Raw genomic sequence first — 13,613 nt, 5'->3', positions numbered from 1 at the left:
GGTGACAACACAGCAGCACAAGACGAAGTGCCTAAACAAAGACCTTCAAGATACCATTAAATATTATTTTAATGAAAGTTGCAAATTAAAAATAAAATCCAAGCACCTTTTGAAATAAAGTATACCCAAGGTCAAAACTTTTTTCCATTTTGGAAAGAATAGGGAAGTATTAAAATCAGGGGCAGGTTTTTTTTTGCCACGTGTCTCATTAGGGAGATTTCCTTTTACTTCCTATCCTGCAGATAGCATATTGACAGGAAGTGAGAGGATCTCTTTCCAATGTGAAGGAAAGCCCTCTTTGTCACAAGAACAAGTGCACCCATTGGAAGACTTCCCATCTTTGTTCTGTCAGTAGCTCAACATTTTGGATTTACTTTCACTTTCAATTCTTGTGACATTGGTAATCAGAACAATAAAGTTAGCCATTCACAAAAGAATGTCTGCCAGTTCCTGATGAATCGGCCTAAATGTGATCCATGGGTGGCCCTGTCTGCACCCTCCTGTCCAACATCCTTTAAGGCTGGTGACACCAGGAATCACACAGAATGCGCTGTACGTTCCTGTGTGATTGATATGCAGTTCTGTGCAGTGGTAATTCAGCCCACTCATTTTAAATTGACTGAAACCGCACCACACCAAAAGCAGTGCGTGCACTACTTTACAAAACTCACTGTAACCACATCACATGGGAAGTACCGTGTGATCCGTTGTGGGCAAATGCACTTTGTGGCCTGTGATTGGAGCATCATTAACTTAGTATTGGCATCTGCTGCAAATCGTCACTGCAGTGCATTTTGAACGCAGTGCGGGAAATGTGCACGGAGCACAGAATTCCTGCAACGCATTCTGGTTGACAAGGACCTTAAAAAGATTGTAAACAAAATAAAAAAAATATATATATCATTATGGGAGTATCATACTTACCTGCTTTGTACACTGGTTTTCCACAGAGAGCAGATCTGATCCTTCTCTTCTCGGGTCCCCCGCTGGTGCTCCTGGCTCCATCCCCCTTCCAAATTCCCCATTAGGAGGCCACTTACAATGGGGGAACTCATAGGGGCTCACTCTCGAGCCAGCTCTATGTGTCCATAGACACACTGAGCTGGCTCGGCCCTGCCCCCATTACCTCCTAACTGGTAATGACTGACAGCAGGGGGAGTCAGTGGCTTCTTCTGCTGTAACTGAGCCAATGAGAAGAGAGCTGAGAGAGCCACTGCTTTTGTGCACATTGCTGAATAGGGATCGGGTTCAGGTAAGCATAAAGAAGGGCTAAGGGGGTGACGCATACAGAAGATTTTTTTTTTTTTACCTTAAAGTGGTTGTAAACCTCAGGACATGAAATATGAACAAAGCATATCCCTCTATAGTGTGTAATTGTCTCTATCCAGAGCACAAAGTGTAATTTCAGACTGGTACTTCATAACTCTGTTATCAGCATGAGTTGCTTCTGACATCAAGAAAGCAATAGTGACGGGAGGAACCTCCAGCAGAGTGACAGCTTCAGCTCTGTTCATGTGTGCAATGTGAAGGGGGGGGGGGTGTTCCCTCCCCCCAATTAGCTCTCTGAGCTCTCCTGAATGTAATTTTAGCTTTCCGTCACCTTTTTCTGCACTCAGACAATCTTTATGAATTCAGCAGTTTGAACAAAATGTAGAGAAGAGAAAAGTACAGATAAACAGGTACAACTTATGTACGGTGATATGTTTTATCTCTGTGTTTCACCTGAGGCCAGTCACTTCACTGGGTATATGTAAGGGTTTAAAACCACTTTAATGTAGTAAAATCCTTCAGCCTTAGAATCACTTTAATCAACAAAAAAACATTGATGGAGCCAGGTGGAAAATTTGTCGGCCAAACAGTGGCTGGATCCAATCAGAAGCCATTCTGGCAACGGCTGTCAGAATTCAATCACCAGGCAGCGAGGATTCCTCACCCTACACTATTTAACTATAGATTCCTCTTCTTCAGCTCCCTACACTATTTAACTATAGATTTCTCTTCTTCAGCTCTATATATAGTCAGCTTTAGAAAGCAGGAATATCCTTAACACGGAGCTCCAGGGCCCCCCCCACAAAAAAAAAAAATTAAAAGTCAGCAGCAACAAATCCTGTAGCTGCTGACTTTTATAAGGACATTTACCTGTCCAGGGATCCAGTGATGTCCTCACCCGAGCCAATTCTTCTATTGGCTTTGGGTGCAGGCGCCGGCATCTTAAGTAAGGGAAACTGGCAGTAAAGTCTTGTGGCTTCACTGCTGGTTTCCCAGCGTGCTGCGCTTTCGGAATGGTTTTGCAGTCTTCAGGGACCTGTAAAGTGTCCCAGAAAGCTGCGGGGAAAGGAGGGGGCTGAACCTCCAGCTCAGATCTCTGTGGTGCATCTGACTGGAAGTGGGGGCGGGTACCTGTCAAATCCAGGTACCCGCTCCCCCAAAAAGATGCCAAATGTGGCAGCGGAGATGGTAGGCAGACAAGGGGGACTTCCACTTTTTGGGTGGAACCCTTTCAGGGAGGGAGACCGGCAGTACAGCCTTGTGGCTTCATAGCCAGTCTCCTACTGCACATGTGCACTGCGCTTTGGGAATGGTCCCGCAGTCTTTTGGGACCTGTGAAGTTTCCCAGAAGGCTTCGGGAGGAGGGGGGGCCACATTCTGGTTCAGATCGCAGCGGCACATCTGACTGAAAGTGGGAGCGGGCACCTGTCAAAACCATGTACCCGCTCCCCCCCAAAAGGTGCCAAATGTGGCAGTGGAAGGGGGGGGGATGCAAACAAGCTTAACGTCCCCTTTTGGGTGAAGTTCCACTTTAACAGGGACAGAGACAGCATTAAAATCCTGACCTCGAAACTATATCCAAATCTGTAAAAAAATTAAAAAACAATAAAAAATTGCCAATACTCATATTTAAAGCCTACGCAAGTCTAGCGACTGGATCTACGATGACATCAACCCAATGGAAATGATGATCCCCAGCCATGATCTGGTCAAATTGCATACAGTAAAATGAAGTCACAAAGCGACGATGGGAACACAGCGCGTGTATGTTTCTGTTGACGTGCGGTAACTCCCAGCAAGCAACCTCCCAGGGTCTGAACATAGTTGATCTATAGCTGCAGAACCCCAGGCCCTGTAGCTGTGAAGGAGTGTAGTGAAGTTTGACAGAGGTGTCCCCTGCCTGCAGACCCAGAGCCCAGCTACATCCACAGGTGTCCCCCCAATGATCCCACCATTACAGTGCACAGTGATGCTGATGAGCTGGCCAGGAAGCAGTAAGTGCCCCTGTCTCCTCAGTGCTGGGGGATGAGGAAGAGTCTCCTGTGCCGGTGTGTGTCCACACAGCTCCCCTCCTCCTCCCTCGGATGACAGTGCAATCCCTCCTCCCAGGCCTCTCCCTCGTCTCCGCACCGCACACACACACCTGATGGGCCCCTGCCTGCTCACACAGCCCCGGACAAGGGCCCCCCCTCACCCTACACGTGTGTCAAGTCACTGAGTGACACCGGGGCGGACCACTGGCTGAGGGCCTCAAGCCTCGGCCTGGAAGTCAGGGTGTCCCCGGGAGCTGTGCGGAGGGAGGGGAGGAAGCTGGGAGGAAAACAAGGCCCAGGGGAGACAGGTGTGAAGGCTGAGGGTGACAGGGGAGGGCTCCACGTCGGGAGTACGAGGCCTGCAGGAATGGGGAAGAGGAGCCGGTTACACCGGGGGGGAGGAGCAGGAGGCCCGGGGCCTGAGAACACAGCACTGTGTATAGTGTCCGGACAGGCCGGCCTGCCCGGGGAGACGTGCGTGTAGACGGCGGAGGAAGGGGGCTCAGTCGGCGGATTGTCGCCTGTGTCTTCCCCTCGCCACTCACCTTCATGTCGGGACATCCTATCGCTCAGGCCGCCGCCGCTGCAGCTGCTCCTCCGACTCCTCCTCCTAGTGAGAGAGCAGTGAGTGTGTGTGTGTGCTTCCTCTACACCCTCCTCCTCTTCCTCCTCCTGACACCACACTCCACACCAGCCTACCTCATACATACTTCTTCTACCTATATCCTATATAGGTGGCCATACTATGGGGGAGCCTTCCTCTGTCACCTGACACCAGGCACCCTCACAACACCCCTGTCCTGGCCTGAACAATACACGACGTGCAGAGTAAACAACTTCTTCTGCATAGGAAGTTCAGTGTATACCAATAGTTCCATTCCTTGGGCCATTAAAGTGTTACTAAACCCACAACAGCAAAATCAGTCTATATGCAGTAAAGCATGCTTGTTATACTCTGGAACCTAAGGGGTAAATCCTCTGCATTGCATAAAAAAGCTCTTTGATCCTGTCATCCCTGATCTTCCCCTTCTTCTACAGTCCCCAATCCATCTGCTGATACTACAGAGCTCTAGGAGGCACTCTGCACATGCTCAGTTTGGTGTATTTGCTAGAGAGCTTCTTTTTTTGGTGTGGGTGCATGTGGTCAGCATGGGGCCAATCAGCACTGTCCAGTTAGAGGGTCAGTGGTCATGTAGACTCAGAACAGTCAGAAGAGAATGAAAACTTCCCCTACAAGCATCAAAGTGTTACTAAACCCACAACAGTAAAATTATTCTGTATGTGCAGTATAGCATGCTTGTTATACTCACTGTGGAACCTCCACATTTTGTAAAAAGGCTGTTTGATCCTGTCTTTTCTGATCCTCCCTTTCTTCCACAGTCCCCAATCCATTTGCTTATAGTACAGAGCCCTAGGATTCACTCTGCACATTCTCATTTTAGTGGTTATGCTAGAGAGTTTTTTTTATTGAGGGTGCATATGATCAGCACAGGGCCAATCTGCACTGTCCAGACAGAGGGGCAGGGGTCATGTAGCCCCATAGGACAGTCAGAGGAGAATGAAAACTCCCCCTACAAGCTTTAAAGTGTTACTAAGCCCACAACAGTAAAATCAGTCTACATGCAGTAAAGCATGCTTGTTATACTCACTGTGGAACCTAAGGGGTTAGTCCTCTGCGTTGCATAAAAAAGCTGTTTGATCCTGTCATCCCTGATCTTCACCTTCTTCTACAGTCCCCAATCCATCTGTTGATACTATAGAGCTCTAGGAGGCACTCTGCACATGCTCAGTTTGGTGTTTATGCTAGGGAGCTTTTTTTTTATTGTGGGTGCATGTGATCAACACAGGGCCAATCAGCACTGCCCAGGCAGAGGGTCAGGGGTCATGTAGACTAAGAGAACAGTCAGAGGGGAATGAAAACTTCCCCTACAAGCATCAAAGTGTTACTAAACCCACAACAGTAAAATTATTCTGTATGTGCAGTATAGCATGCTTGTTATACTCACTGTGGAACCTCCACATTTTGTAAAAAGGCTGTTTGATCCTGTCTTTTCTGATCCTCCCTTTCTTCCACAGTCCCCAATCCATTTGCTTATAGTACAGAGCCCTAGGATTCACTCTGCACATTCTCATTTTAGTGGTTATGCTAGAGAGTTTTTTTTATTGAGGGTGCATATGATCAGCACAGGGCCAATCTGCACTGTCCAGACAGAGGGGCAGGGGTCATGTAGCCCCATAGGACAGTCAGAGGAGAATGAAAACTCCCCCTACAAGCTTTAAAGTGTTACTAAGCCCACAACAGTAAAATCAGTCTACATGCAGTAAAGCATGCTTGTTATACTCACTGTGGAACCTAAGGGGTTAGTCCTCTGCATTGCATAAAAAAGCTGTTTGATCCTGTCATCCCTGATCTTCACCTTCTTCTACAGTCCCCAATCCATCTGTTGATACTATAGAGCTCTAGGAGGCACTCTGCACATGCTCAGTTTGGTGTTTATGCTAGGGAGCTTTTTTTTTATTGTGGGTGCATGTGATCAACACAGGGCCAATCAGCACTGCCCAGGCAGAGGGTCAGGGGTCATGTAGACTAAGAGAACAGTCAGAGGGGAATGAAAACTCTCCCTACAAAGTGTTACTACAGAGTCCTAGGAATCACTCTGCACATTCTCATTTTGGTGGTTATGCTAGAGAGTTTTTCTTTAGGGAGGGTGCATGTGATCAGCACAGGGCCAATCAGCACTGTCCAGACAGAGGGTCAGGGGTCATGTAGCCCTATAGGACAGTCAGAGGAGAATGAAAACTCCTCCTACAAGCTTTAAAGTGTTACTAAACCCACAACAGTAAAATCAGTCTGTATATGCTGTAAAGCATGCTTGTTATACTCACTGTGGAACCTAAAGGGTTTATCCTCTGCATTGTGTAAAAAGGCTGTTTGATCTTGTCTTCTCTGATCCTCCCCTTCTAGTGTCGCCACTCCATCTGCTGATAGTACAGAGCCCTAGGAGGTGCACATGCTCAGTTTGGTGTTTATGCTATAGAGGTTTTTTCTGGGGGGGAGGATGTATGTGATCAGCACAGGGCCAATCAGCACTGTCCAGACAGAGGTCAGGGGTCCTACAGCCTTAAAGCTTTAACCAATGCTCTGCTGGGCACTGATAAAAGTCACAAGTCTACTCTAACTGCTGATGAGAAAAGGTATTTAGCAGTTGATATTTACTAAAATAATTGCATTGCCATGTTCTGTATACCATGCGAGACCAGATATAGTGAATGCCGGGCCTGGGGTTAAGTAACACTTTAATTTTATTTTAAAAGTTCCATTTTTAACCACTTGCCCTCTGGAAAGTTTTACCCCCTTCATGACCAGGGCATTTTGTGTGCTATTCAGCACTGTGCTACTTTAACTGGCAGTTGCACAGTCATGCAACACTGTAGGCAAATACAATTTACATCATTGTTTTCACACAAATAGAGCTTTCTTTTGGTGATATTTGATCACCACTGGATTTTTTTTTTTTATTATATAAATGAAAAAAAAAAAAAAGAAAACTTGAGAAAAAGAAACAATATTTTCTTTCTGTTATAAAATATATCCAATAGAAAAATAAAAAAAAATCTAATTTCTTCATAAATGTAGGCCAAAATGTATTATGCTACATGTCTTTGGTAAAAAAAAAAAAATCCCAATAAGTGTATATTATTTGGTTTGTGTGAAAGTTAGAGTGTCTACAAACTATGGAATATATACTGACATCTGTACACTATACTGGTAATGACAATGATCAGCAGGACTGTGATAGTGTGGCAATCTAGCGCTAGCTGACCCTGGCAGGGAGGACCACTAACTGATTAACAGACACTGACATCAATAGTAACATTAATACAGTGATCAATGCTAATACTCTGCACTGTCACTGTACTAATGACACTGGCTGGGAAAGGGTTAACAACAAGGGGCAATCAAAGGGTTAGCAGTGTGCCTAATGTGTAATATGTGCTGCTCTTGCTTTACTGTCTGTTTTTCCTCCCTTTTTGCAGGGGGAAAAACAGCCAGATCGCTGTGCCCTGTACATAGAGTTCTGTGTTGTGTAAACACAGAGCTCTGTGTGTGATTGGACACAGCTGATCAGCTGCCAAACTTGTGCTGTGTTCAATCCAAGAAGAAGGCCAATCATGCATATACTGTATACAGTATGCGATTGTGCCTGCACCTGCCACCCCGCCGCAGTAATGTACTGTGGTGGGGCAGAAGTGGTTAAATGGAACTTTACCCATACCAGTTTAATAATACATATTATTATTATTATTATTATTATTATACAGGATTTATGTAGTGCTGACTGTTTGCACAGCGCTGTACAATATAAAGGGGGACAGTACAATTACAATACAGTTCAATACTGTATTGCGGGGAAGAGGTGCAGGACATGGAAGTGGATAAACGTAGAGAGTTTGATGAATCTATAGATGATGACATAAAGGAGAAGAAAGCTGTTCAAGATGGAGACGCGCAGAATGGCAAAGAGGCAGCAGATGACTCAGAGACACCAGTAAGCCTGGAGACCATCAACCTGGATCTTGAAGCTGAGGATGTCGACTTAAACCACATGTGAATAGGAAAGATTCAGGGATTTGTGGTGCATAGAAAAGTAAAGACCCTGTGCCTTGCGACAAAACCTTATAAAGGTGATTGAGAACTTGGAACAGTTGGTGTCATTGAATGAATAGGACCTCTATGACAATCAAATCTGTATTATCCAGAACCTGGAGAACCTGAGTCAACTCCAAATTCTGGACCATTCATTTACCTTCTAAAACGTATTGAAGGTCTAGAGCCATTGACTCAGGTACATCGCCTCTATTTGGTGAATAACAAGATCAGCCGAGTTGAGAATGTCAACAGTTTAACAAAGCTCCGTTTGCTAGAACTGGGCTCAAACCGTATCCGGGAGATTGAGAATCTAGATACATTAAGAGATCCTGACAGCCTTTTTCTTGGTAAAAACAAAATCACCAAATTGCAGAACATGGAAACTCTAAGTAACCTCACTGTACTGAGCGTACAGAGTAATCGCCTTACAAAGATTGAAGGCCTAAAGAGTCTTGTGCATCTGCGTGAGCTCTACCTAAGTGACAATGGCATCCAAGTTTTGGAGGGTGTGGAGAACAATAAAAAGCTCACTACTTTGGATGTTGCTTCTAATAGAATAAAGAAAATTGAAAATATCAGGCATTTTACAGAACTCCAGGAATTCTGGATGAATGACAACTTGGTGGATAATTGGGCAGACTTAGATAATCTCCAAACACGAAAAGGTTTCTTCACAGTGAGAGCCGTGAAAATGTGGAATAGACTCCCTCAAGAGTTGGTTCTGGCCAGCTCAGTGGATTGCTTCAAAAAAGGCCTGGATTCTTTCTTAGATACACAGAATATAACTGGATACTAACATTTATAGGTAAAGTTGATACAGGGAATATTTGATTGCCTCTCGGGGGATCAGGAAGGAATTTTTTTCCCAGCAGGAGCAAATTGGATCGTGCTCTGCTGGGGGGGGGTTTTTTGCCTTCCTCTGGATCAACTGTGGGTATAGGATTATAACTTTTTTTTTTTTTCCTATGGTTGAACTGGATGGACTTTTGTCTTTTTTTCAGCCAGACTAATTATGTAACTATGATGCAGAGGGAATAAGAGGACCCTGCTCATGGAGCTTACAATCTAAAGGAATTAATGTTCTTTAAGAAAAGCATATACACTCAACGGCCACTTTATTAGGTACACCTTGCTAGTGCCAAGAAATTATCCCCCACACCATTACACCACCACCAGCCTAAACTGTTGATACAAGCCAGGATGGATTTATGCTTTCATGTTGTTTACGCCAAATTCTTACCCTACCATCTGAATGTCGCACCAACCAGTCTGCCCATTCTCCTCTGACATCAACAAAGCATTTTACTCCACACAACTGCCCCTCACTGGATATGTTCTCTTTTTTAGACCATTTTCTGTAAAGCCTAGAGATGGTGTGTGTGAAATTCCTAGTACATCAACAGTTTTTGAAATACTCAGACCAAGACCGTCTGACACCAACAACCATGCCACATTTAAAGTCACTTAAATTCCCTTTTTCCCCATTCTGATGCTTGGTTTGAATTTCAGCAAGTCGTCTTCACCATGTCTAGATGCCTAAATGCATTGAGTTGCTACCATGTAATTGATAAGCGATTTGTGTTACCAAGCAATTGAACAGGTGTACCTAATAAAGTGACCGGTGAGTGTACATTCCACATTAATGATTATGCTACCAAAATTAGTGTGTGCTGTAAATTGTCTCCAGCATTGTTCTTGTTTCTTCTTCCTGGAGGCCACCATTTTGTTGATGCCTAGAGCAGTCATTTCCTTATTGGAATCTCTCCCCTTCTTCTTGGCCTCAAAAACTGTATGTCGCCTTCTTCAATTAAAATATGTACATTTCCAGCCTTGATTGTATGTCTTGGCTCAGTTAGAAGCTTTACAGTGCTAAAGTTCACAGGATGCTGAGGGATAAAGAAGAGAATATCAAGGAGATAAGATAAGACACTATCCTTGGAAGTTTAACTCTTTTGTGTCTCCTTGGAGGGAGAGTTTGTCCTCTTAGCTCTCCTGCTTTTCTTTTCTCCTTCCCTAGTCTGTGTTCCCTCTGCACAGTCTGTGTCATTCCTGTAGCTTTCTTCGCCTTTCAGCAACAGTAAATCTTAATGCAGAACTAAACCCTCCTATCCTTTTCAGTCATGGAAGCTGCCATCTTAGCCTCTGATCTTCAACTGCCATTGGGCTGCACATATGATCAATTATGACACCAGCCATTTGACGGTTTGACAGCTTGGTTCACAGCACAAGCAAATGTGACAGCATTCCCGGCATGCCAGGAATTTAACTGTTATATGAAACCGTTAAAATGATGGGGTTTAGTACCACTGTAAAGCTGTCAGCTCATCGGCCTCTAGAGGCTCTGATTTTAGGCACAGTGCTGAGAATAGAAAGTGTTTGAGCATGTGCAGAGCAGGGCAAGACAGTGTATTTGTAGTCCAGTGTAGACAGGACTTTAAACAGTAAAGGCACTTATTTTTAATGTCTTACATAGCTATATTTGCAACAGGGGCCAGCATGAAGTGATCTAGCAGGACTTAAAGTGGAACTTTAGTCAGAAAATTAGGTCTTGCTAGATCATTTTAGACTGGCCCTTTTTGCAAGTATAGCTACGTAAAAAATTAAAAATTAAAACTATGTATCTATAATGTGTAAAATCCAATAACACACTGTCTCACCCTGCTCTGCACATGCTCAGTTCCTCGCCATTGTTAGGCATTTTTAGGCACTGCCGAACTTGTAGAGGCCCATAAGCCTTTAACCACATGCCGCCCAGCCACTGTAGAAATACAGCGGCAGGGCGGCACGGCTGGGCAAAACCACGTTTTAAAACGTGTTTTTAAAAAAGGTAGGGGGCGCGCGGGGCGCGCCGCCACCCTGCCTGTCCCACCAATCACAGCCGCGGATGTCAGTCGCCGGGTCACAGCCGGTCGTTACCGGCTATGTCCCGGCGATCGGTGGCAATCGCTGACAGGGAGCACAGCTGCCGTAGCTGTGCTTTCTGTCAGTTCCCTGAGAGCTCCAGGACACACTGATCGGGACAGAAGAGTTTCTCTCTCCCAATCAGCGGTGTTCCCTGCAGTACACACCCCCGCCCCCTAGTAAAACACTCCCCTCACACAGTTAACCCTTTCCCTGAATTATAAACTTAACCCCTTCCTTCCCAGTCCCATTAGTACAGTGTCAGTGTTTTTTTTTTTTGCACTGATCATTGTATTGGTTTCACTGGGGATGTCAGTGACCCCAAGTCAGTACCTCCCAATGTCATAATGTCCGCCGCAGTCCCGCCATAAGTCGCTGATTGTCGCCATAAGTCGCTGATCGCCGCCATTATTAGTATAAAAAAAAACTAAAAATCCCAGTATCTTTCCCGCCATTTGTAGACGCTATAACTTTCATGTAAACCAATTAATTTACACGTATTGGGTTTTTTTTTTTAGCAAAGACATGTTGCAGAATGCATTTTGGCAGAAATTTATGACTAAATTTGATTTTTACATTTTTTTTTTACTGGACATGTTTTATAGCAAAAAGTCCAAAATATTGGTTTTTTTCCTCAAAATTGCCAGCCTTTTTTTTCATAGCGCAAAAAATAAAAACCACACAGGCGATCAAATACCACCAAAAGAAAGCTCAATTTGTGGGAAAAAAGGATGTAAATTTCATTTATGTACCGTTTTGCATGACCGCACAATTGTCCAGTAAACTAGCGCAGCGCTGTATAGTAAAAAAATGGTGTAAATTGCAGTATCTATACCATAGTTTGGAGACGCTATAACTTTCACACAAAGCAATCAATATACACCTATTGGCATTTTTTTACCAAAAACATGTAGCAGAATACATTTTGGCCTAAATTTATAACTAACTTTGAGTTTACTATATATTTTTTATAGCTTAAAGTAAAAAAATATCGTTTTTCTTCAAAATTTTTGGCCTTTTCTTGTTTATAGCGTGAAAAATAAAAAGCGCACAGGTGATCAAATACCATCGAAAGAAAGCTCTATTTGTGTGAAAAAAAGGACGTCAATTTCGTTTGGGTGCAGCATTGCATGACCACGCAATTATCAGTTGAATTAGTGCAGCGCCGAGTAGCAAACAGAGGCCTGGTCATTAAGGGGGGTAAATCCTCTGGAGGTCAAGTGGTTAAAGTGAAATAAACCCTCTTATCCTTTACAGCCAAGGAAGCTACTTCTGTTTGATCTATAACTGCCATGGTTCTGCAAATGTGATCAGTAATGACACAAGACATTTGAAGGTTTAACAGTTTGGTTGAGGACACAAAAATATGACAGTTAGCATTTCTCGGCATTCCAGGAATGTAACTGTTTTTTGAAACTGTTAAATCAATGGATTTAGTTCCCCTTTATGATTTACTGCTGTTCAGGGGCTCTGGCTCTCAGCAAAATGGCAGCCTCCAGCAAGAAGAAACAGGAACAATGCTGGAGGCAATTTACAGCATTTTGGTAGAAGAATTCTTACATAGTTAGGCTAGCCATACATTATACAATTTTCTTGAGATTTTCGGTTTAGATTTACCAAAAACCATATAATAGGAGCTCAAACCTAACAACATTTTCAATTGTATCCAATTAGGCAGGCTTTTGCACTACATAGTTGAAGGTAAATCTAAAGGAAATTGGGCAGAAATTGGACAGAAAATTGTATAGTGTATGGCCAGCTTTAGTCTGGCTGAAAAAAGACAAAAGTCCATCCAGTTCAACCATTAAAAAAAAGTTATAATCCTATATCCACAGTTGATTCAGAGGAAGGAAAAAAAACACAGCAAAGCAAGATCCAATTTGCTCCTGCAGGGAAAACAATTCCTTCCTGATCCCCCAAGAGGCAATCAAATATTCCCTGGATCAATGTGGAATGTACAGTTAAGTCCATATATATTTGGACACAGGCACAATTTTCATACTTTTGGCTATGTATGCCACCAGAATAAATTAAAACGAAACAATCCAGATGAATTTGAAAAGCAGACTTTCAGCTTTAATTCAAGGGGTTGAACATAAATATCAAGTACAAATTTTAGGAACTGCAACCATTTTTATACACAGGCCCTCCATTTTCAGGGGCTCAAATGTAATTAGACAAACTAATATAATCATAAATAAAATGTTCATTTTTAATATTTTGTTGAGAATCCTTTACTGGCAATGACTGCCTAAAGTCAGGAACCCATGGACATTACCAAAGACTGGGTTTCCTATTTTCTGATGCTTTGCCACGCTCTAACTGAAGCTGTCTTCAGTTGTTCTTTGTTTGTGGGTCTTTCTGCCATTGTTTTGCCTTCAACAAGTGAAATGCATGCTCAATTGGGTTGAGATCAGGTGATTGACTCTTGGCCATTGCAGAATATTCCACTTCTTTTCCTTCAAAAGTGCCTGGGTTGCTTTTTGCTGTGTGTTTTGGATCATTGTCCATCTGTACTGTGAAGCGCCATCCAATCAACTTTGCTGCATTTGGCTGAATCTGGGCTCACAGTATATCTCTAAACACTGCAGAATGCATCCGGCTGCTTCTGCCTTCTGTCACAGCATCAATAAACACCAATGACCCAGTGCCACTGAGAGCCACACATGCCCATGCCATCACACTGCCTCCACCATGTTTTACAGATGACGTCTGCTTAGGATCATGAGCTGTTCCAAGCCTTCTCCATAATTTTTTCC

General features: G+C 43.8%; 1 protein-coding gene and 1 pseudogene across 1 annotated transcript in view; one reads left to right on the top strand and one right to left on the bottom strand.

The window, feature by feature from the left end:
• Positions 1-3,987, bottom strand: part of KCMF1 (potassium channel modulatory factor 1) — a 79,721-nt gene extending 75,734 nt beyond the window's left edge. The window contains exon 1 of the mRNA XM_089675375.1: positions 3,848-3,987. Coding sequence (XP_089531501.1) covers positions 3,848-3,863 — 16 coding nt within the window. The 5' untranslated portion in view covers positions 3,864-3,987. The remainder of the gene's footprint in view (positions 1-3,847) is intronic.
• Positions 3,988-4,451: 464 nt separating this feature from the next.
• Positions 4,452-12,141, top strand: LOC149473585 (uncharacterized; annotated as a pseudogene).
• Positions 12,142-13,613: the final 1,472 nt, after the last annotated feature.

Source organism: Staurois parvus, unplaced genomic scaffold (genome assembly GCF_062004578.1).
Source record: "Staurois parvus isolate SC_StPar_1 unplaced genomic scaffold, SC_StPar_1.0 ptg000013l, whole genome shotgun sequence".
NCBI lineage: Eukaryota > Metazoa > Chordata > Amphibia > Anura > Ranidae > Staurois > Staurois parvus.
Note: the sequence above shows the minus strand (reverse complement) of the source record. Positions and strands in the feature narration are given on the sequence as shown.